Here is a 24,340-nt window from a genome sequence, read left to right on the forward strand (position 1 = left end):
CAGCGACGATGACGAAATGTATAATTTATATTTATGTAACTCTCTAAAAAGATATTGATACTATGTCTTGGATTTTTTTTATTACACTCTCGAATGAAAAGGCCACATAATATTTATTTATTTATTTATTCTTTATGGCACTTATTTAACAGTCGAGAAAAAGAAAAGAGACAAATAGGTAAAAGCTTACATCTAAGTACAATAGGCGGTCTTTTCGCTTAGAGCGATTTCATCCAGACAACTTCGGGTACAATAGAAGACTATTATTATTATAATAGTCTTATGTTATTAAAATTATTATATATATAAAATAATAAAAGGGAAGACGAGAAAAATTAAATAAAATGTAACTAGGTATAACATATTAATAAAGATGAGAAGTAAAAGTAGATAAATTTTATGTGCAGCTTAAACTGCTAAAATGAGATTTAACTACACATTTAATAATATTTATAGATTGCGCTTTTTTGATAGATTTTTGCAGAGCATTCCAAAGTTTAGTAGCATGCACAGTGACAGACTCATCATAAAAATGCGTTCGATGAGGAGGCATTACTATCCTCTTCAGTTGAACGTACATCACCACAATGTCATCTAAACTTAATATTGTAATTATATAACTAATTTTATAGTATTTTATTTGTGTATTGTATCCGTATTAAGTAAGATTTCATATTATATGAATAAAAAATTTAAAACCAGCTAAGATAAGAACAAAAACAAGATAATATTTTAATTACCTTAATATTCTACTTGTACAGAGTGACATTCGAGAATGTTCTACGCAAGCAGGAGTTGGGCGACAATGCGATGGACGAAGACGAGCCGCGGAAGGCGATCGTTGTGGAGCCTCACGTGCAGCCAAAACGAGGGCCGTATCTTTACAACGAACCAAAGAAGTAAGTCTATATGTTTTGCATATTCGGAATTTAAAAAATACAAATAAACAAAAAACGAACGTTTAGAGTTAATTTTAACATGTATGCTTGTTGGACACATGGTGTATAAATTGCTTAAATAGCCATTAATAGCCTCAAATTGATGCCCCAAATAGTGATGACTGCATGTTTGCAAGCTTATGAACGCTGATTCAGTTATAATCTGTGTTTTTTGTAGAATATTTGAAAACATGTATGTATTTTATATGCTCAGATAATATATAGGTTTATATATAAAGTAATAATAATAGATTTATTCATCAAGAGCTACTAACGCATAATAATTTGCAGGAACAACATTCTGTTTACTCCTACGCAAGTGGAGGCAATTCGTTCGGGAATGCAACCGGGGCTTACATTAGTGGTGGGACCACCTGGAACGGGTATGTTTGTTTGATCTATTTATATGTATTAATTTTATTTAAAAAGTAAAAAGAACTTGTAGACTTACAGGATCCTCCAAAAAAGTAGAAGAAATACAAAAATCCGTAGGTTTAAATGTCTTTAGTGGCTATGTTCTAAAATAACTTGTCGAATGAATAACGTTTCCCTACTAATGATACATTCAGAGTACAAATATACACGCGCAGTAAGATTTAAACTTATGCTCAAAGGAGTTTCAACTTACACGAATTCCATCTAATTCCATTATGAGTCGAGTTAGTTAGTTAGTTTTTGAATAACCTTTGTCGTGGTTGTGGATGATACCATCTACCCGCGATCCTGGCAAACTACGCTATGAGACGGAGCACATTAGAGTCTAGTCGGTTGTGCGGCATTCTGCACCATAAAAAATAGTTTCAACGTGTTTACGTTTTTGATCGCAACTCGGACTCGTTCATATGAAAAAGTTAAGTGCAACTTAAAAATCCTACTATCCTACTAATTCTACTAATATTATAAATGCGAAAGTTTGTAAGGATGTGTGTGTGTTTGTTGCTCTTTCACGCAAAAACTACTGAACCGATTGCAATGAAATTTGCTACGTAGACAGCTGGACAACTGGAATAACATATAGGCAACTTTTTATCCCGATATTCCTACGGGATACGGACTTTCGCGGTTGAAACCGCGGGGCGCAGCTGATACTTTCTATTGACTCGATTGCGAATGAATCATGTTGTTAGTCAATGCGACGATGATGTACGTAATTATGAAGGCGCCGTGCGGACATGAGTAATGTTTAAAATAGTACTTAATTCACGTAATCGGTGCGTAGGAACAATTTAATAATATATACCACATATTTATATAATAATTGCGGTCATTGTCACGTAATTAATAAATTAAACAAATCAATTAAATGCTACTTTTATCCCCAGTATGACTAATTCCAACATGCGTGAGTGATTTGATATTTGATGATTTTTTTCTAAAAATAGCCTATATTACAAATGATATACAAATGAGATGTCGTAATAGAAAATAGAAATATTTAAGAAATATGTTAATACATATTAAATTGGTTTATTGAATGAAAAATAAATTACTTGAAGTTCTTTATTCCGTTACAAAAAATGAAGGCGTACAAAAACACATAGAAGAAATATAGTAACAGGCGGCCTTATAGATAGGTAGCGATTACTACCAGGCAACCCTAACAATAAATAACCGACATCAGTTGGTAAGGCGGGTTGGCGGCGGCGGGCGGTTGGTGGGTAAGGCTCAATAAAGCAATTGTTATGACACTGATAAGAAATTTTTAGTTAGAAAAAAAATTTCAATGTAAATACAAGCCTAACTTCTAATAATATCTCATGATAGCCAAAGTAGCCTATTATTAAAGAGTAGTTCAATTGTTTTACTATGAGGTGGGCGTAAAGTGATTGCTCTTGAATTAGAACTGCTCATGAATGTTTACGTTGACGAACGTTGCGGAATTATTTGCTTTACAAATTGTTTTATTTGCTCTTTATATTGTCCGAATATAAATTTCGCCTCTAGACAATTTAAAAATATCGTAAAGTCGTCGAGTAGCTTTTACTGTGGCTCGTGAGTTAATTTCTTTCCATATGTTATAAGCTGAATTCGTATTGAAACGTAGACATATGTACAGGTTATTTTAATAAAAAGTATTACAAACAAAAAAGTTACATCGTGAAGAGAAAAAGAACATAAATAAAAAGCTATATTTCACGAAGTTTCTGATAATTGATATGTATTGGTTAGATTTGTTTAGTATCTATTTCACTATTCGATAAGTGTCCAATGGACATCAAACCCAAGACCTGAAGACTACGCCACTTTGCCTAGTTCTTTTTGAGGCTGTGTATCCCATAGATAGGACAGGCGACATGCACAGTGCTATGCCATCTGTTCCTATTGTGAGATTCAGAACAGACGAATATTCAAATGGCATTATATGCACATAGCATTATCTGGTATATTGATACATTTGACATTTCGAACAGGTAAAACGGACGTAGCGGTACAGATAATATCGAACCTGTACCACAACTTCCCGTGGCAGCGCACGTTAGTAGTGACGCACAGTAACCAAGCGCTCAACCAGCTGTTCGAGAAGGTGGCCGAGCTGGACGTGGACGAGCGGCACCTGCTGCGTCTCGGCCACGGGGAGGAAGAACTGCAAACTGACAAGGACTTCTCGAGGTATCTTAGTAAATAAAGCGCAGAGGTCTGACTGATTGATATGTCAACGCACAGCCCAAACTACTGGACCGATCGGGCTGAAATTGTGCATGCACTATATAAGCAATTTAAGTATTCGCTAGCAGGGTTTTTTTACCCTTTAGTAACAAATACTAAATATACTAAATACGTATTACCTATAATCGACTTAAATATTATTTACGTTTGTGTGTACCTACATATTTTTGGTTCACAGCTTATAAAACCAAGCTCATTGTCTTAAAATTATGTATTATATATTATAATGACTAATCTTATCAATCTTATCAATCTTCAAACAAAGAAGTCATCTCACAAAAATGTATTTATAAACGAACGGAACAAAGAAGAAACAGTTCTTTATATTTTTTGTTTGAGCGTTGCATTTACTCATGTCTAGTTTATTTACAGCCGTTATCGGCGTGCCGTGTTTACTGTTCTGCAAGCAATTGTTTCTGGACGAAGCGATTCTATCTGTAAAGGGGACAATAAACACTCTCGGTCTTTTTAGGTCATGATTATGATTTAATCTAGCCGTGACCATTTCGCATCGTTTATGGATGGAGCTCGTTTATATTGCGCCATCGTTAGCTCATACGCTATGACAAGGAAAACGACGAAACTAAAATATTTTTTGCAAGTCATTTATCGAAAAAAATTTTCTGAATGGATATTAAGATATAGTGATTTTTTAACAAGAATAACTCGCTCGATTCCTCGAATGAAAATTGCAAATCATTGTTTCGCGTGTTCTGTTTAAAGAATTGAAACGATTCATGAAAGAATTTTGTGTGTTACTGAGTTGCATCATTATGTTCTGTAGAGTTTTATCATTTGCACTAATACTAATGTAATAAAGAGATTAAGGTTGTGTGTTTGTGAGGTTTTAGGCGATAATCTCTGGATCTACTGAACCGATATTAAAAAAATCTTTTAGCAATAGAAAACCACGTTATCTAATCCTGCTGAAGCCGAGACAAGTGGCTGTCCTTACATAAATTTGAAATAATAAATGTCATGTAATTTCTAATACTAGCATATCACTTTTATGTCCTGTGGAGAAAACTTTTTCTATATCTCTCTTTTGATATACATAATAAATTCAGTTAATTATCTGAGTCATTTGGCCTTAAAATATATTTTATTTACGTTCAATGTCCGTTAGACAAACGCCTTTTGAATTGCCGGGTGAATGACACTTACTTTGGTTCTACACATTTATAATCACATTTGACATTAATAATATTAGTGTGATAAAGTGTAATACGTAAAACAGTAAAGTTCTTGTTCTTCTTGAAGACAACCAAAAGAAGAGATAGAATTTCAAGGATGATTTAACACACACATTTTACTACTCGCACAGATACGGGCGTGTTAACTACGTGTTATCGAAGCGTCTAGAACTCCTAGGGCAAGTGGCTCGGCTCCAGAACACTCTGGAAGCGGGTGGCGAGGCGGGCGCCACGTGCGAGCTGGCGCACCACTTCCACGTGTACCATGTGAGGCCTCGGTGGCAGGCGTTCTTGAGGGCTTGTCGTTCGCAGGTATTGTGGAAAAAAAAAACAAACACAACAAACACACACACACAACACACACCATATACACAACACAAACACACACACACACAACACGATATTAAGTGATTGTGAATATCTAAAATTATTTGTGAAGAAAGCTGATCGAAATTTTTGAACGTGAAAACAGGACAATGTAGAAATAGTATTGTGTATAAAAATAGGTGAAACAATAATTTTCTTTATTTACAATGATTTAATAAATTTCTTACAGCCAAAGTCCATCGAAACTATAAGTAAAGAATTCCCATTCCATGAATTCTTCAACGATGCCCCCAAGCCTCTATTCCCAGGGAAATCCTATGAAGAGGATATGGAAATCGCTGAGAGTTGTTATAGGTAATTATACAAAATGTTGAATATTTTAATATATGATTTTCAAACTGATTCCTCTATTTCCTTTAAAATTATAAATAAATATGGTCCAAGTAACTCTTAAACAGAACGCTCACATTTCGAATTGATTTCACCTAGTCACCAAGTCTGGATTACCTACAACGATCGAAATTAAATCGAAACAAATACGATAACAAAAATCTGAAGTGACTTTCGAAAATTTATAACTTAATTGACTACCGAAATTAAGTCGTCCATCCCGCGCCAGGTACATAGACCACATATTCGAAGAGCTGGAAGAGTTCCGAGCCTTCGAGCTGCTGCGCTCCGGTCTAGATAGGTCCAAGTACTTGCTGGTGAAGGAGGCTAAGATCATCGCCATGACCTGTACTCACGCCGCATTGAAGAGATCAGAACTTGTGCAAATGGGTATGTATGCCTTGTGACTCATTGGGGCTTCCGTATAGTGATGTAAATGTGGAAATAAATCGCTGCAGCTGATGAACAAACATGGATTCAGACCTTTCTATTACTAATAATAAACTAGTTTTTAGTTTTGTAGCGTTGAATTGCTTTATAAATGAGAATTTTATAAAGGTTAGGTTAGGTTAGGTATATGAAACCGAAAGAGTAGAAGAAGTTCGATTGATGAGGCGGGATCACGTGTGACCGAGATGCTAGGCGTTCCTACGGTTTGGCAAAAAGACACGGGTTCGAATCCCGCCTCGTGGTCAAACTTTTTCTATTCTTTAAGAATTTCTTACTACTAAACTGTTTTCTAATCTTGGATAGAAATTGCTAACATTAGTGAAATATTTACCAGAAATAATAAAACTCTAAAATATCGTAACTAGCTTTCAATAACAATAGAATGAATGAGCATCATTGGTATTCAAATATTTTCAAATTGACATGTTTAACAGGTCGTTGTGTCGAACCTATTATGTTCGGACCCGTAAATCAAATATAAGTATGTTTAGTATTCAATGCAGTAGTTAGTGAGCAAAGATATTCACATTATTATACTGACCATTACCATATTGAGACAAATTTAATGATAAGCTATTGAATATGTATACAAAAGAATACAGTGAGTTTGAAACCAAAAAAAAATAGGTGACTAGAATTATAAACTTGAATTGAACCAAAATTTTAAGATATAATATTTTCTTAATCTATATACTAATATTATAAAGAGGAAAGATTTATATATAAGTAAATTTGTAAGTCTTTCACGAAAAAAAATGCTGGACTGATTTCCATAGTTCTTCAACCATTAAAAAACTGCAGCTTTACTTCAGTCTGTCGCCAAGCGCGAAGCCGAGACGAACAACTAGTATAGAGTAAAATGAGTCTAATAACTAACGAAGAGCGAAAAATCAGCGGTCAGATAGTTTAAAATATGATAAATTTCTCAGAACCAGTTTTATCAAATTCATAATAAACGATGATAAATAAACTACGTAAGTGACTACTGCCTCAGCTCTCAAAGTCCGTTTTGATTTCTTCGACTTAGTCAAAAATGTAAATCGTAAGAAAAAAAACAGATAACTTCTTTGTAAATGTATAAACCTGCATCTAAATTGTTCAGGCTTCAAATACGACAATATCCTTATGGAGGAGTCAGCTCAGATCCTGGAGATCGAGACGTTCATACCGCTGCTACTGCAGAACCCCCAGGACGGAAGATCGCGTCTAAAGCGCTGGATCATGATCGGTGACCACCACCAGCTACCGCCAGTGGTTAAGAACATGGCCTTCCAGAAGTATTCCAACATGGAACAGAGCCTCTTCACCAGAATGGTTAGACTCGGAGTACCATATGTGGAGTTGGACGCGCAGGGACGTGCGAGGCCTTCGTAAGTATAATACACGCGAAGTTCATCTGATTATTTTTAGCATTTCAACTTAGTAACATATTGTTTACACTGTTATATATTTTTTATCATGCTTTTATTAGTTTCACTTGTATGTTTCTATGTAATTGACTCCTTTAGTCTCATTTTTGGCAGACCTTAAACGGGCAGATTTAAAAATAATATGTGATGTAATAAAACATTCTACACTTATTTAGGATCGGTGCGAATACAATTACTTCATGAGTTTATATTATCATCCTGATTTATATAGTCAGAATTAAACGAAACAAAATATTTCGCTAAAAAAATCGGTTTCTTGGAAAGATAAATCTGCACATAGATCGCGCCTAAGGCAATGACGTGTGGCTGAAATACTGTAGCCGACATCATTGTTATTTATAAATATTAATGATAACATTAACATTTTTGATATCTGGGGTTCATTTTTGATATAAGACCAACTTGCCCAATTAAAACAGTGATAGTGTAATCAAATTAACATACAAAACACTTGTAATTGATTCGCAGATATAATAATTATTTTTGTTCAAATGTGAATATTTATCGTTCATCACAACGATGTTATTGACAATAATCTTATTCATAGTTTGTTCTCTGCATTTTGGTATTTTAATAATTGTACTAAAATGTAGAACGAATTCACAGCTCCTACCTAATTCGATCTGTATAAACTAATTACAATTTGAATTATGAAAAGTATCTTCAACGTGATGGCGCCTTGAGCCATCGGAATCGGATTACTTCTACTCTTTCAGTTTTACGTATCTTGGGGTACTTGGGACGGCCCTTCGCCCCTGCCCCGAATCAATTACACAAATAATTTAAAGCATCTTAACCCATATGAAACATTTTTTGTTGCACAGCTTCCTAATATATTCTGTTTAAGGTATCTGTCACTTAAATAGACTAATAATGTGTGAAAAGAAACGTCGAAATGTGTCAAGTATGCCATCGGGGACATTATCAACAAACTTATAATGAATTTTCCCAGTATTTGCAACTTGTACCGTTGGCGGTACCGCGCACTCGGCGACCTGTCGCACGTGTGCAACCTGCCCGAGTACCGCGCGGCGAACGCGGGCCTGCGGTACGACTTCCAGCTCGTCAACGTGGAGGACTTCAACGGCGTGGGGGAGACCGAGCCCAGCCCGTATTTCTATCAGGTACAGTGCGAAAATGTATCTTGGTACAGCATTTGTAACTCGTACCGCTAGTAGTTCGTTATTTTTATTGGTTATAATATTATTTTTATTGGTTATATATATTTGACCATAATACATACGCGTGTTACGTGTATGTGTGCGTGCGGCTCTGTGTACCGACAGAGGCCTATTATTCGTTGATTATATGAAAGTGTATCATCATCATAAGCCTTTTAGATGTTCCCACAGCTGGGACACATCGTGAGTAAACCATGTCCAAGAATAAAAAGTTCGACGACATGTGACATCTACCAACCCGCAGTTGGCCAGCGTGGTGGATTATGGCCTGAACCCTCATAGGAGGCCTGTGTCCCAGCAGTGGGAACATATGTGGGCTGATGATGATGAAATGAAAGTGTGCGAGTGTCATTCTACCTCTGGTAGTCCTATATGCAATATCTATATTCCGAGCTAGGGATAACTATTGCATTTTGTTTTCAGAATTTAGCAGAGGCTGAATATGTAGTTGCTGTGTTTATGTACATGAGGCTTATTGGATGGCCAGCAGAGAAAATCTCTATTCTTACAACCTACAATGGGCAAAAGCATCTTATAAGAGACGTAATTGATAAACGGTGCGCGGACAATCCGCTAATTGGAAGACCCCATAAGGTAATGATTTATGTTTAATGCAGTATTGTTCGCTAATTAGCGTGAAGATTTCATTAATGGTGGTCCAGTATCTTCACGTCCATATCTCATTGAATTCAACTTTCCAAATGTTTGTTAGGTGACAACAGTGGACAAGTACCAGGGACAACAGAACGACATCGCTTTGATATCCTTAGTGCGCACCAGAGCGGTGGGACACGTGCGCGACTTGAGACGTCTGATCGTCGCGGCGTCTCGCGCGCGACTTGGACTGTATATATTCGCGAGGGCCAATCTCTTCAGGAACTGCTTTGAATTGCAACCTACCTTCAATCAGGTAAATCAATTAGGGGAAACTCGATTATGATAGCTGAATCATTTTTTACTTTAATGAATTTTAGTGTAATTGAAAATTAATTGAAGATGTATAATATGGTTTGTAATAGTCGCCTCATCGCTACTAAAAATTGTACAGAGGACCTCCTGTAGCTTTATCCGCAAAAAAAATATCTTTGAACAAGCAATAAAGTATGTCGGTTGCAGACTGAAATGCAAACTGATTTCCTGGTTAATCGATATTTTATGAAACGTTCATTTCATAAATATCAAGCGGTGCATATGTCCGCAGCTGGTGGAGCGTCCGCTGGAGCTGGAGCTGGTGCCGGGCGAGCGCTACCCGGCGCAGCGGCGCGGCGGCGCGGCCGTGCCCGACGCGCTGGCGCTGCGCGTGCGCGACATGCCGCACCTGGCGCGCTACGTGTACGACCTGTACCTCGCCGTCGTGCGCGACGCCGCGCCGGTCAGTGCTCCCTCGGCTTCTTTTCATTTTTTGTAGTAGTGAATCTCGATGTTAGCCTGAAAGGCCTGGTAGCGACACGCTCTAGGGCGTCTCCCTTTGACGGGGACCATGAACCACAACTCGGGCTGGCATCAATACCCCTCCATTCAAAAGAGTAAGGCCGGAAAGGCCGTACTCAATTTCCATCGACTGTATTGCACACGTTGACATAATGAGAGTGTCAATTATCAAGGAATTCTGATTCATAACAGTTGCTTATGAGCGCATATATCCGCAGAGCGAGGCGCAGTGGAGCGCGCCGGGCAGCGCGCGCGCGGCGGCGGCGCGCGAGCCCGCGCGGCACGTGCCCGCGCACCCGGGCGGGGACTCCGACGACGAGGGCTTCACCCCCACCGAAATCGTTAATGAACTTGATGAAGCCTAGATATACTCGACCTCGTCCGAGCCGAGCGCGTAGATACGTCAATAATAAAATTTAAAAATTCACTTTTGTTTCACTCGATACACACCTCTCCTTATGACTAGACGTAAATCGTCGTGTTGGTAATAAACTACGCCGTAAAGCTATCTTGAAGCGGCACGTGATACCTACACTGACCCCCACCCCCTCCCTATAAACATTTTAATTATAATGTATGTGATAAACAAATAAAGTTTTAAAAAATCGGTTCGTTTGTAAAGTCGGTTTACTGACGACAGTTGAACGTGACAACATTATAAGAATATACTGATAGAATGAGGCCGATTGTGCCTCTGTCGCTCGTTCCGCGCTCTCGCTTGCACTTCAAGCCTTAAATGATCGCTGAATAACGCATGAGTCATGTTTTTTTTGGTGCGTTCAGCCGGCTCCATCGCATTATAAGACGTTATCACTTCAAAATATACGTGTGACAGACGGAGACTGCTGCCGTAAAGCTCGCACCATACCGTGCCGAAGTCTGTCGAGTAAATAAGTGAATGAATAAAACTGTTATTTATCCTTTCCTTTGCCTTATTAAGGCCAATTAACTGTTCTTACTCGTATGTCGACCTTTACGAATACGCACAATCACATCACAAAAGAATCATCTCAGTACGACAAACATAAGACATTATTATTGTAATTGTTTTCTCTCATAAGGTATCTATTAACTAATCAATGAGTAATATATAATTAACTAATCAATGAGTATTTCGGTTATATAATGGACATATATGACTACATAATCGTATAAGAACTGTGTACTTACTTAAAATCGTTACGACCATACTGAAATTCGACCTTAACCTTCAATTCTTGACCTTTTAAGTATGTATTGTAACCGACTACTCAGGAATCTTAACAAAATATTTTGAAATAACGCAATTCAGATTATTTTGTTGTATTGAGTTTAGGTAATGTATTAGTCATTTTCACATTTTTATAAATAACTAGCTGTCCGCCCCGGCTTCGCCCGTGGTACATGTTAATGACAAGTTTTATCGACATGTTCCGTTATTTCGAGTTACCTCTCATTTCTTTTCTTCCCATTTCCTTACGACATTACTAGACTGTAGTCATTTTATTTTTGTACTGTTCTAAGTAGACACACACAAATACATGATGGGATGTAGTAGTCGGTTGTAAATAGGATTTAGTACTAAGTAACTAATGCAATTAACAATTCATATTTGATGGTATGCTAAAATTGTCTGGGATTGCCGGAAACCGTTTTGCGCAATACACATAATATTTTAACATTAGCATTAATTATTGGCTATTAGCGGAAAGAGAAGTCTGTCTATTATCATTAGTGGAAGCTGATTCGATTAAAATGATCGAATTATAGCTATTAAATAGAGAACTTATTAAAAAAATGGAATTAGGTTGTTCTTTTTTTATTAAATTTTATGATCGATCTTAATATCAAAAGCAGACTACTATGAAAATATGATTTTTTAGTTCATCAAATCTGATACAGACTACAGTATCACACGCGTCACCGACTTACAAGCATCTTAATTCGTCGATGTTGAGCTGTAGAAACATCTGTTTTATGACTCATGTATCGACATACCATATTTCGGTTTGGGTAAATTAATAATTTAGTTTAGGGAGTAAAAATGAGGGCAGATTCCTCTGTGGGTACATGAACGTTGTCTATAGTATTGGAACAACCGATAATAAAGGGAATGAATAGGAACATTTTCCTACTGTCTCGTGCTATATCTTTTTATACTAGAATTTATGATATTAATGAACATAATTATTATAACTTTTGCCGTGGGATATGAATTTGTGTAGGTACTAAGGGATCGCGTAGGTATATATCCAAAACTGAAAGAATTTTTTAACTCAATCCTGTCGTTCCTGATCTAAGCGCGTTCCAACAAACACTGGCTTTATATAATTATTTATTTATAGGTATAGATGTAGGCATAATTTTTAAATGAACCGATTGGGTTTTTCGTATTATAATACGGTTTAGTTAGTGTGTTTACGATTAAAAACGATGACTTGTATATTAATTAAATAATCATCCATATTTAATTGATTCTTCTATGTCTTTAATTGAATAAACCGGTATTGTATAGGACTAACAACAATATACCCAAATACAATGTGTATTTATAGCATTGATCGAGGCCGACTAGTTTCTATCTAAATATATACTTATACATTTAACCTTGAGCGGTTAACTGGTCATAAAGAAATTAAGGCACTGCAATTAAATTATTCTAATTAAATGCGAAAATCAATTACGTGATAGTTTTATCATCAGTGAATCGGTAAAATTTAAGTTTTAGAATATCGGATTTATTTTATTATAACTTACTTATTATTCCACCAAACCGTTGTTATGTGCTGTCACATCCAATAAAAGAAGTAATTAATTAATTGTAAGAAGAACAATTTTGACCATGTTAAATTTCAATTTGCAATTGAGCCGGCAAATATTAAAATACTAAAAGTTGTGGAAAATCTATAAAAAATAATCTTAGGTATATATCAAGATGAAAGTGTTCAGACTTGTATAGTAAGTATAGTATTATGTTATCTGTGGTTCAGACACCCGGATCCGCGGTGCCCCGCCTGTGAAAAAAAATTTTGGCGCGTATCTATCACGTCACAATACTTATTCTGTTCACACTCACACTCGGGTCACATTCAGTCAAAACGTCGGCGTATGCGCAAGCGCGAGACGTATTTATCGCGGTTCTAACGTGAAAAGATATTGATCATTGTTTTTACATGAACATGTGCTGATAACAATAAGTGAAAATGTTTGAACAAAGTTACTGTTACAAGTTTTATATTACTTTAGCATTTTGTTTAGCGTCAGTGAACTGTTATTCAACAGAATCGACATGTTGCACAGAAGAGAAAGGGATATTAATGGATGGTTTGGATTACTGTGAACATCCAACTGATGGAACTTATACACCTTTAGATCTTGATTGCAATACGACAGAACACTATTTTTTATCATATTTAAACATATCACTGGCAGAGGATGGGTCTCTCGAGATGACTAACGACGCCAATATTAGAATATCGGCAGGAAGGTTTTTATGTTTTTATAATTTACACCATTTTATTAAATGTTTATCTTGGGAATAGTAACCGTTTTTTGCACCCACAATAATCAAACAGCAGGTTGGATAAAGCAAGTGCGTTGCATCCCATTTACCTTATCACTACATATTTGAATCTCATAGCCCTCTACAGCGCATAGCTCTTCTTGTTGATACAAGATAAACCTGGATTAACATTCACGACGTAATTAACAAAATTGTCTACCATGTCACATTTTTTCCTCACCATACATCCGTAACTTCCTACGTTTTTAGCCTGAAACTAAACTCACGAGACTAGAACCTTTTAAAAACATTTAGAATGCTCATAATTTCTCAAAGTATTTTATGTTTCCACTACCACAGACTACTAAATAGTCACTACATTTAGGTAGTAGTAGAGCACCACATGTTTATTATTTTCACGATCTGTATAAAGTTAAGCTATAATCCCACCAATGGTCTGACTGGTCATTGCATTCCGCTACGTTCTGCTCTCTCTTCGAAATGTTATACTGGTAAAAATATCACATTGGTTAAATTTTTTAAATATCAAATTTTTATCATAGTTCGAAGTTTTCTAGCAGTTTTTGATCGAGGAAAATCGTTCGACCTTTCATTTTATGATTTCGTTAGGGAGCGTCCATTGATTACCTTTGGCCTTTCCTTTTTTTGGAAAATAATTGAACCCCTCCCTCTCTCACTGGTGAAATATCGTGAGATGTGTTTCAAACTCCTCCCTCATATCCCGACCATAAGGTCGTTGATAACAACTTTTAGTACAATTAAACCTCATTTTAGCATCTGATCACATTTTACATAATAAAACCTTTAACTGTTTTTAGTAAAAAAATACGCAATATTTTCCGAGACCCTGTCCTCGAAGTGAGATTAATCAATCACCATTGAATGTTTCTCGAAATTAAGGGTTGACATAGATGACTGACATACATAGTGATCTATCAACGCACAGCCCAAACCACCGCACGTTATAACTGGATGTTATGACGTAGGCATCCGTTAAGAAAGAATTTTGATAAATTCTACCCCCAAGGGGATAAAAAAGGGGATGAAATTTTGAACCATGAAAATTTATTAAGACCTTGCGGGCGAAGCTGCGGGCAACAGCTAGTTTAGTATAGTGAACCTGATCGAGGTGGCTTCTTAATTTAGAAGTATAAGTTGAACTTGTAGCTGGTTGGTGTACTTTTTAAAATATTTAATTTAGTTTACGTGCTACACCTTTATATCTTTCGGTATCTATTCCAAGGTTCTGTATAGCTGACAGGACGGTGAATGACTCGGAAGCTATGCTGGTGCTATGTAATGATAATGTGGAAGAGGCGAATGGAAACAACGCCTACATCTCCTACTGCATGCTTGTATCCGTCGTGTTTCTATTTCTAACTGCTATTGTCTACTGCATATTACCAGAATTAAGGTATTATATATTTTTTTATCTATTAGTTTCGAGAATTAACGATCTCGTCATATTGTATTATTCGCCTAACAAACTTTTTTTTACTTTCTAATTAATTTTAAATGATCTCCATAGATCATTTTCGTATTTCAAACAACTTTTACAAATATTTTAATTTAAAAAGCATGTGTTTATGTCATTTGTTTCATCCCATTTTTTTTATAATAACAACATTGCATTCGCGCAGTGATAAATTCTTTTTCAAAACGGTCTTAATTTTTTCTGCTTTCAGAGACATGCAGGGGAAGAGTATTATAAATTTCTGCATAAGTTTATCATTCGCTCTTTGTTTGTTCAGCGTGTCCAACCTTGTGATTGCGGAAAATATGATGTCTTGTACTATTCAAAGTAAATTTCTTTCTACTTATTGGTAATTCACATTCCTAAATCATAATACATTCCGTTACATTTTTAATATCTAATCTCATCAACTACTGGATAATTTCATTTCTTTTCTATTTTCTATAATATATAGAACTACCACGTGCGAAACCAGGTCACTATTAGTGTTATAAATGCGAAAGTAACTCTATCTCTCTGTGTACTACACAATCAGACATAAATTGATCAACTAATACGTAATTTGTAAAGCTTGAAGCAAATTTTTAATGCTTTTGATTACCTACATATAATTAAAGACGACATTCAAAGTTTAGAAAAATGTTACCCAAAAGGCTTAGAAGAGAAATAGCGTTGAATGTTTTTACGTATTAACGTCGTTTATTTATATAAAATACATACAGTAAATAGCTCATTTTAAATGTATATGTTTATTTCACAAATCAATTGGCTTTAAATATTAAAAATGCCGCCGAAAGTCACTAATCTACGCGGAAGAAGTCTCGTGATCATGTGGTATATTTTTTAAAAAGACAGATTTTACATTTAGGTTTTCACTACTTTATAGTCTTTAGAACACGTTTCAATTGCTTTAATCTTTTTGTTAATTTAAATGATCAAGGAATTATTTTACAGCGTTTAATAAAGTGGTTTAATTTTTCCAGCATTTTTCATATACTTCTTTTTTATGGCGAGCTTTTTTTGGACGAATGCTATTTCAATACAGATTTTCCAAGCGGTAAGGTGAGTTGAAAATCACACATCACAAATATATATATATATATATATATATATATATATATATAGTGTTTATAACCGATACCTTGAGTAGGTATCGGTTATAATCTATATACCAGTAGTCACACTTCACACTAATATTATATATGTGAAAGTTTGTTTGTTTTGATGTTTGTCCGTCAATAACGCTGAAACTACTGTTCGGATGAAATTTAATGTACAGACAGGGTATGAGCTGACTTGGATGATAGGACACTTTGTATTCCGATTAAATGCTCCCACGGATGAAACAAGAATCTTGAAATCCGAGCGGAGCCGGGATGAGCGTCTGGTACTTCAATAAAACAGAAAAATGAGGCAAGGAAGATATTCCAATCCAACACTATCAGAGTATTCATACTCAGCCACCAGGGAGGTTACCCTGACTTCTTAAAGCAGTACATATTCTACTATAGAAAAGTGATGGCACTAGACGACTTCTATAGCTCTGTTTTTTTCCACACTAGAATTAGTACTACTTTAACTTCGTCTTAACGACACAGAACTTTATAAAATAATATTATTACATTTAAATATATTCAAAATTGAAATAAGAAGTCAGTATTTAACCTTAAAATTATAGACCTGAAGTAATCAAGCGTACGTAGAACCTTCTGTATTTTTCATAACTATATTCCTTAATTTCAGGAGGCCCGTCTTGCTTGACTATGGTTGGAAAAAATTCTTTTTCTATGCCTTATATGCATGGGGATGTCCTGTCCTTCTTACAATGTGTATGGCTATTGTAAATTTTCATCCCGGAAACCACCATAAACCAGGAATTGGGATTTATACCTGTTGGTTTAGAGGTAATTCAAATGTCCATTAGATTCTTTCAATATCGTTTCCCTTAGATAGCAGTACCGAATAATGTAGTTCCTTTGTTCATTGTCCGAAAACACAACTTGAAAATTCTATGTATGTTCTAGACAGGATGTTTCGCTTCCATGGCCTAGTTTTTTAAAAGTGACCTTAATAAACATACACCAAAATCCGTAACAGGATCCGTAATATCTAATGTTTAGTTTTACAGCAAAAATGCTCCATAAATGATTTTTTTTTTAATAGAATGAATTTTATCACTAACATTTCTCCATCATCAAATGCTTTACTAGTTATTCACATTTATTCGAACACTAGGAAAAACTATATTAAATCTTGAGAACACAGCAGTTTTCGGAAATTTCAAATAATTTTTTTGTCGAGTCTAAAGGAATATTACGCATATTTTACTGATCAGTTTTTCATCGGTCAACATATTAAAAATCTTTTAATGCTGGACTGAGACTTATTTGTGAGTCTCTACCACGGTGTAACCAGGGCCTCTTCAGTAACATCTCACTTGGAATACTATTCTAAGGAGGCGACATAATAATTATATAAAAATAAATATATTTATGTTTTTTTTTATTTCTATAAATATATTTATATTTAAATTGTTCTTAATTTGAATAGCCATTTCAAATAAAGAATTATATAAGAATTGATTCAATAAAAGTTGTTTACAGCAATAAAGAAATTATGACTTGCTTCCATTTTATAATTTTTTTTTAATGTGAGTAATAACTTATTTTTATTATTTTAGATAAGTATCAGCAGTGGTACTACATGTACAGTGTTATGCTGATCATATTGCTAGTAAACTTCGCGCTCTTCATTTACACATGTATATGTTTGTGGAGGCAGTCGTTTTCGTCGACTAACATCAAAGCGATGAAATACAAGTATGTGTTCTTAACTTATTTAATTTTTTTTACAACTGATTTTCAATATCTGATATCCTAATTTCCCTGCGACATAATTACATTGTTTATGATTCCGTAACCAATGGGTAAACATCAACAGTCTAACTAACACGGCTCATGAGATACATCCTGTACACAGTATATATAAGTATGTATTTGTTGCCGCTAAAATAACAAATATTAAAAATATCCAGGTTAAGCAACGTTTGACATAGTTATGTATTGGATAGTTTTATATGTTATAATAAGAGATAGCCGAATTACACGTGGCCGATTTTTAATTTTCACTTTTATTGGCCTCTGATAATCATTTTTTTCTTTCAAAACGAAATAATATAACTAATTTTAGAACTGCAATGATGCTGAAGTTGTGCATTGTAATGGGGTTGCCATGGATATTTGAGATGATCAGCACTTTAACGCATCCGCATATCATTTGGTGAGTGTTTGTTTTGCTCGTTTTATCTTTATATTATGCCTCAGAAGGCATCACCTTATCGTTTAAAAAACAGCAAGTAACGTTGTAATTAGAATGTCAAAACTGTGAATGTTATTTGAAATCAAAATAAGGTACGTTAATCAGTAATTAAAATATGTGCCTTTATTTATCTAATCACAAATGACTGCAACATGTGAAACATAGATCGTAAATAATAAGGCCAAGAATCTGTTAATTCATAAATTATCTATACGAATGTTAAAAAAATTAAAACTATTGTATTTTTGTATGTTTTGTACGTATTCACGCAAAAAGTAATGAACCCATTTCAAATTTAATTCTTTCAATATTAAAAAGCTGCAAGTTCATTGAATGATTTACGTTATATATGTACCACGGGCGAAGCTGGGGCGATCAGCAATTTATTTAAATTTTAGATAATTTGTTTTTAAACTTATTATTACAGGACTATACTGGACATATTTAACGTGTTGCAAGGGCCGTTGCTGTTTCTCATCCTTGTGGTGTTCCGTCGACGAACTATCAAAGCGCTTTATAAGAAAGGCTACCTGGATTGCATATCGGGAATGGTTGAAAAGCACTTGGCAGTCGCTGAAGATGACGAAGATGTCGTTGAACATACAACCGGAATTGCCTTGGAAGTTAAATAGAATCTGATTATACGTATACTATATGGTTAGAGCGACAAAGAAAACATGAGATATCCAATCCAATAGATACATAACTTCGTACAAATACAATGCCCGGAACAATTTCCTTACAGATTAATTATTATATTTGGTGCTGGTAACACATATTTTAAACCATGGAGTAAGTTGGTCGGAAATTTTGAAGAATTAGTATTGTCACGTTCCATTGCATTATTCTTGTATTCGTTACTTATGAAAAAATGTGTATGTACATAATATAAACATGCATTGTGTGGAACATACAGATTTGATAATATAATTATATTATTATAAAATTCGACAATATTTAACGTTTCAACAATTTTTCTAAAAGTGTGCATTATGGTAATTACTGTGAATAATTTTTTGCATAGCTATCCCTAACTTGATTAATTCCGTGGCAATAACATAACGACTGTGTGAAACCGTCAAGACAACTATAAATTTAACAACGTAGGTAATATACATCATAAGTAAATCCACATCATGACGTTTCTAAATTCTAGTCTACATATAGTTTAGCCAGAACATAGATTTGTAGTTTTCATGATTTTTTTATGATACCGTCAAATGTCAATACTTTAATTTTGGTTAGAACGCGTTTTCCCTAGTTATAACTGGTTGTAACTAAATGCTTTTGTAACAATCAGTTCTAATTTCTTGAAAAGGCTCATGGACAGTGCTCATCTTTTGCTTATTGCTATTTTTAGACTTAGTTGACATACCGTTCTAAATTAATTACACTGTGAGCACACCACAGAGTAGCTAATTCTTTAGTCATACTTATGATGATACTGTGCCACACTTCTATTTCACGGCCTAAGTGAATGAATTAGTTTATGTGGTGGTCTATTTTGTTTGATCGATCTATTTCTTTGTACTTATTAAAAACGCATTTTTCCTATATTTGTATGAAAAATACGACTTTTTTATTCGTTATATTTTGTATATGTTCAATATATCGTAATAAACCAAGTAGACACCGGAGTTTTAATAAATTGCGGTATTGTGGTTCCCACCCAGTATAATACCTAGTCAAAAATATGTATATATTATATATACAAATGTGTATATGTATAAAACTTATAAATACTTGTAAGGCATTTAAGATTTGATATACTTGATAATTATGCAAAGTCTGAAGAGATAAGAAGTTTCTTTAAATTTTATTTATAGAACTAAACATTTCACAATTTTATACTGTGTGTTTTTATATTTTTATAGCTAGCTAATATTTTATACATAATGACACTGTAATTTACAACAGGCTATAAGTATAATTCGTAATAATAATCTTTATTTTTGAATAAAAATTCGATCGCATTTTGTCATACAAAATTGTATTTCTTAATGTAACTTTTTTGTACTTAACAGTTATGTAACTTAACAATTTTTAATAGCACCTCTACCTAAATTTAGATAACTGAAGAAGCCCTTTTCACAAATAGTATAATGACGTAGGTTTATGTTGTCGCATTAAGAATATGTCACTAAAACCGTTAAATTGCAAGAACTGTTATAAGAGCATTGTAATAACTATTATAATATCACTAGTGAAATTGTAATATCACGGCTTTGACAATAGAGCTGCGACATATAAGAACCTTTAAAATCAGTCAGTGGTTTAGGAGTGAGGAGATAGATACTACTTTTGCATTTATATTATTATAGTATTAAGGATTTAGATACTGATAGTCTTAATCAGATCTCTTAATAAATTAAGAATTGCATTTTTAATTGACGTTTCAACCTATCTTATATTTTTCTGTTTATATTTTCAAGGTGTACCTTGTAGCATATAAGTACTTACCGTTGTTGTTTCCTATTATTGAACGTAATAAAATATCTTTTGATTATTTTTTTATTATTTTATGTTTTCATATTTCTTACCTACTCCTCTATTTATTGGTTTTCACATTAACCACTTACAAAAATATTTATGTAACTAAAATGTATTTTTTATTTAATTTCTTGGAATATTATTAGTTAAGTTGCATCTATCTAGAATATGAAATTAACAGTGCTAATAAGTAATAGACATTTAAATAAATCATTTATAAACCTGAAATAACAATAAGTAATATTATAGGAAATCAGAGTAAAAACAGACATGCGTTGCATTTTTTAAATATTTATTATTAACAAATATTTTGTACTTATAAATGTAGCTAATATTAAGATCAACTTTATGAAAGTATTAAATGAATAATGAAATAAGTATTAAATTAAAAATAAAAATGTAGGCATAATATTATATATTCATCATGTAGAAACTTTATTTGAATCAGAATAACATTGAGGTTAATTCAAGTAATTACGTAACTCACACACAACAAAAGATTACATTACAAACAGTGTTTATGAGATGTTACGTACTTGTTTTGTGTGTGTGTTTCTCAGGATCTAAGTTTCGAATTTGTATAATTTTCTTTGGCACATATTTTATATGTAATGTCGTCAGTGTCCAATTTTTAAATTTGTCCGTCTAGATATTCGTCATTGATAGTCCAAACCGTCATTGATACGCCTACTATTCGAAGTGGAACATCAAACTTAACATTCACAAAATGTAGTAGGTACGTATATGTTATAAGATTCGGTACCAGCTCCAGAGACCCAGCGATTGCGCAAACGTCGATCCATCTTGGTAACTTCGGAGTCTTACGACTTCCAAAATTCAATTTATGTATACACAATTACCCCTCCTCACGTACTTAACTTACGTCACTCAAAACTGACATAAATTTATATTCGATTAATATCTGCCAAATTATGTTTAAAAAATTCGAAATTTCGCCGGGGAAACACACACTAGTTTTTCTTTCTTTTATTTAAAATAGTAGGACTCTTAATACTGGAAAATTTATAACTTATTATGAATATTTATATATTTAAACATTTATTAAGTCTTTGGACTAGATTACTCTATGTTGTATCTCATCGACTAGTTTATCCTTTATAACTAAAGACACGACAGACAGCAGGATAATATACACGACACAAAATATATTGGCACAAACATATTTGTAAAAACATGTGTTTGCTCAAACGGCACATGTAGACTGTAGACATGAAGGTTGAGGTACTTTGAAGTTTTGAAGTTGGCGCAAAAGTTTAAATTGCTATTTTAAATCATAATGCTGTTGCAATTATGTTATCTGTAGTACACATTTGTTCAAATATTACTTGTAGTTAAACTGAATGACCTACGTAGCTCAATATTCTTAGCAGATTGTATGTAACTTTTTTTTGTTCCTTTAAAAAACCTGTCTTGTCCTGTTTTGTCCAGTTTTGAACCTGTTTTGTCTGTTTATTTATTTTTTATTCACACATGTTATAAAGATGTAGTATAATATAATATGATAATAAATGTGGACGACGATTTGCTTAAAGTTGAGACTTCATTGTACGCAAATTTGCATAACAACAGGCACTACGCGATGAATCACTCTCCAGTCTCCATGCCTCGTTGTAAGCAGAATCATTAAAAACGCAATTACGAAGTAAATAAACTTTTCGCGTATGAACCACTTTTTCATATTTTTCATTATTTTCAAGCACATGTATTCAAGAAGCTCGAAGTTTTATCAAAAATACATTGAAAGCCTTTCACTATATATATTTTAGAGTTTTGATGGTATATTTAATAAACCGCTATGTTACTCTTTTTATTTCATGTGTATATTTTTCACATGTCTAACTTTCGGTCATCTAATGCAACGTCGGCTGTGTGCTGAACAATATCTTCGTCGTCGTCTGCTACCGCCAAATATCTCTCAACCACTCCTGAGATGCAATCCAAATAACCTCTCTTATATAGCGCCTTTACAACACGTTGGCGGAATACAACCAGAACCAAAAATATCACTGGCCCCTGCAGCGTGTTAAATACATCCAAAACTACCCTGTTAAATAAAAATCATTAAATATTTGCAGCTACTATAAAAACGTTTTGCACATATTTGATATTATAGGTATATGGTTACGTTATAATATCTATCTATCTATGTTAGGTACACAATGTAATATTATTATTTATAAGAGATATTCATTATCTTTGTAGGTTGACAGGTATACAAGGATTTAATGCAATACGTAAATCCTATACTATCCTACTAATATTATAAATGCGAAAGTTTGTAAGGATTGTGAATGTTTGTTACTCTTTCACACAAAAACTACTGAACCGATTGCAATGATATTTGGTACGTAGATAGCTGGACAACTGGAATAACATATAGACAACTTTTTATCCCGATATTCTTACGGGATACAGACTTACGCGGTTGAAACCGCGGGGCGCAGCTAGTATTACATAATTGCGAAATTTAATGAGGACGTTTATTGAAATCATCATCATTTGATAGTTGATGAGTTATAAATTGCATTTCGATTGAAATAGGTATAAATTATATATTGGAGCTAGCATTTGCACATAACCTCGTACACAATCGTGTATTTTTTATTAATAAATTTGTTAAAATAAAATTAACATCAAATTATACAAACAAACGGTGTTAACCACAATAGAGTAGTGAAAACCACACGTATCTAATTCAGATAAGTAATTATTACATAATAACTTTGGTTGGTGAAACCGCAAAAGCATTAGTAATTGTTATTTTTTACATTCTTTCCTAGATATCAATTACCCAGTATAATAATATCGAGTATAGAAGTTTCTGAATCGAACCGGTAGCTTTTGCGTGATGTTTAACAAACAGACGGACACTAAAAGCATTTATAAATATTTTTTGTTCAATATCGATCTAGTAAACTCCTGCTTTTATGATTATTAACACTAATTTATACGGCGTAAACTGAACACATTATATATGGCAATACTTACCAAACGATACTTGCCGTCGATAATGTGCTGATCATTTCAGATATCCAGGGTAATCCCAATAGAACAAAGAGCCTTACAGACATCATAAACCTATAAGAACATTCATAAATTAATTAAATGTGTATAGAATTAATAAACAATGTATAAATAAACGAAATATCATACTTATAGCGCATTGCCTTTACATGCGTCGATGAGAATTTTTGTCTCCACATATATATAGATATGTAAATGAATATGATTATATTCAAAATTATTATAATCGACATAACACTATACATGTAATACCACTGCTGGCGCTTATCTAAAACATAAATAATTCACATGTGTTATTTAAATCAGAATCTGTTTCTGCTGCATGATCCCAAGCGGTGATATGTTTAAAAAGAAATTATTAAAAACATATGTTTTGTATGTTCTTTACCCAATCTTTCCGCAGAATAAATCAGAAAATTCCTATTCTTAGACATATACCTAGTCTTGCCATAAATATTGTAATAAAGAAAAAAGAAAATTGTTAACTGCAAATAACATTTATTA

At 33.9% G+C, this 24,340-nt stretch overlaps 3 protein-coding genes across 3 annotated transcripts in view; 2 read left to right on the forward strand and 1 right to left on the reverse strand.

The window, feature by feature from the left end:
• LOC119828403 (RNA helicase aquarius) overlaps nt 1-10,423 on the forward strand; it is a 40,451-nt gene extending 30,028 nt beyond the window's left edge. The window contains exons 16-27 of the mRNA XM_038350539.1: nt 762-899; nt 1,230-1,321; nt 3,350-3,548; nt 4,930-5,110; nt 5,355-5,479; nt 5,745-5,905; nt 7,068-7,335; nt 8,348-8,519; nt 9,000-9,170; nt 9,289-9,486; nt 9,778-9,948; nt 10,226-10,423. Coding sequence (XP_038206467.1) covers nt 762-899; nt 1,230-1,321; nt 3,350-3,548; nt 4,930-5,110; nt 5,355-5,479; nt 5,745-5,905; nt 7,068-7,335; nt 8,348-8,519; nt 9,000-9,170; nt 9,289-9,486; nt 9,778-9,948; nt 10,226-10,372 — 2,023 coding nt within the window. The 3' untranslated portion in view covers nt 10,373-10,423. The remainder of the gene's footprint in view (nt 1-761; nt 900-1,229; nt 1,322-3,349; nt 3,549-4,929; nt 5,111-5,354; nt 5,480-5,744; nt 5,906-7,067; nt 7,336-8,347; nt 8,520-8,999; nt 9,171-9,288; nt 9,487-9,777; nt 9,949-10,225) is intronic.
• A 2,596-nt stretch (nt 10,424-13,019) lies between these two features.
• On the forward strand, nt 13,020-20,807 carry LOC119828603 (G-protein coupled receptor Mth2-like). The gene is made up of 8 exons (XM_038350814.1): nt 13,020-13,473; nt 14,753-14,923; nt 15,195-15,310; nt 15,967-16,045; nt 16,727-16,887; nt 17,664-17,802; nt 18,173-18,262; nt 18,729-20,807. The coding sequence occupies exons 1-8, from the start codon at nt 13,190-13,192 to the stop codon at nt 18,931-18,933; spliced, it is 1,245 nt and encodes a 414-aa protein (XP_038206742.1). The 5' UTR covers nt 13,020-13,189; the 3' UTR covers nt 18,934-20,807.
• A 390-nt stretch (nt 20,808-21,197) lies between these two features.
• Nucleotides 21,198-24,340, reverse strand: part of LOC119828585 (G-protein coupled receptor Mth2-like) — an 11,731-nt gene continuing 8,588 nt past the window's right edge. Inside the window, exons 6-8 of the mRNA XM_038350790.1 lie at nt 23,966-24,104; nt 23,801-23,890; nt 21,198-22,856 (exon numbers count right to left, since the gene is read on the reverse strand). Coding sequence (XP_038206718.1) covers nt 22,640-22,856; nt 23,801-23,890; nt 23,966-24,104 — 446 coding nt within the window. The 3' untranslated portion in view covers nt 21,198-22,639. The remainder of the gene's footprint in view (nt 22,857-23,800; nt 23,891-23,965; nt 24,105-24,340) is intronic.

The sequence above is a fragment of the Zerene cesonia genome, chromosome 8 (genome assembly GCF_012273895.1).
Source record: "Zerene cesonia ecotype Mississippi chromosome 8, Zerene_cesonia_1.1, whole genome shotgun sequence".
Lineage (NCBI taxonomy): Eukaryota > Metazoa > Arthropoda > Insecta > Lepidoptera > Pieridae > Zerene > Zerene cesonia.

Bases quoted from the DNA above. Each gene is read 5' to 3' on its own strand.
- LOC119828603 (XM_038350814.1), top strand. From the start codon at position 13,190: ATGTTTGAACAAAGTTACTGTTACAAGTTTTATATTACTTTAGCATTT. The intron at 14,924-15,194 runs GTATTATATATT...TTCTGCTTTCAG, and splicing joins TGCATATTACCAGAATTAAG to AGACATGCAGGGGAAGAGTA. The intron at 17,803-18,172 runs GTATGTGTTCTT...AACTAATTTTAG, and splicing joins ATCAAAGCGATGAAATACAA to AACTGCAATGATGCTGAAGT.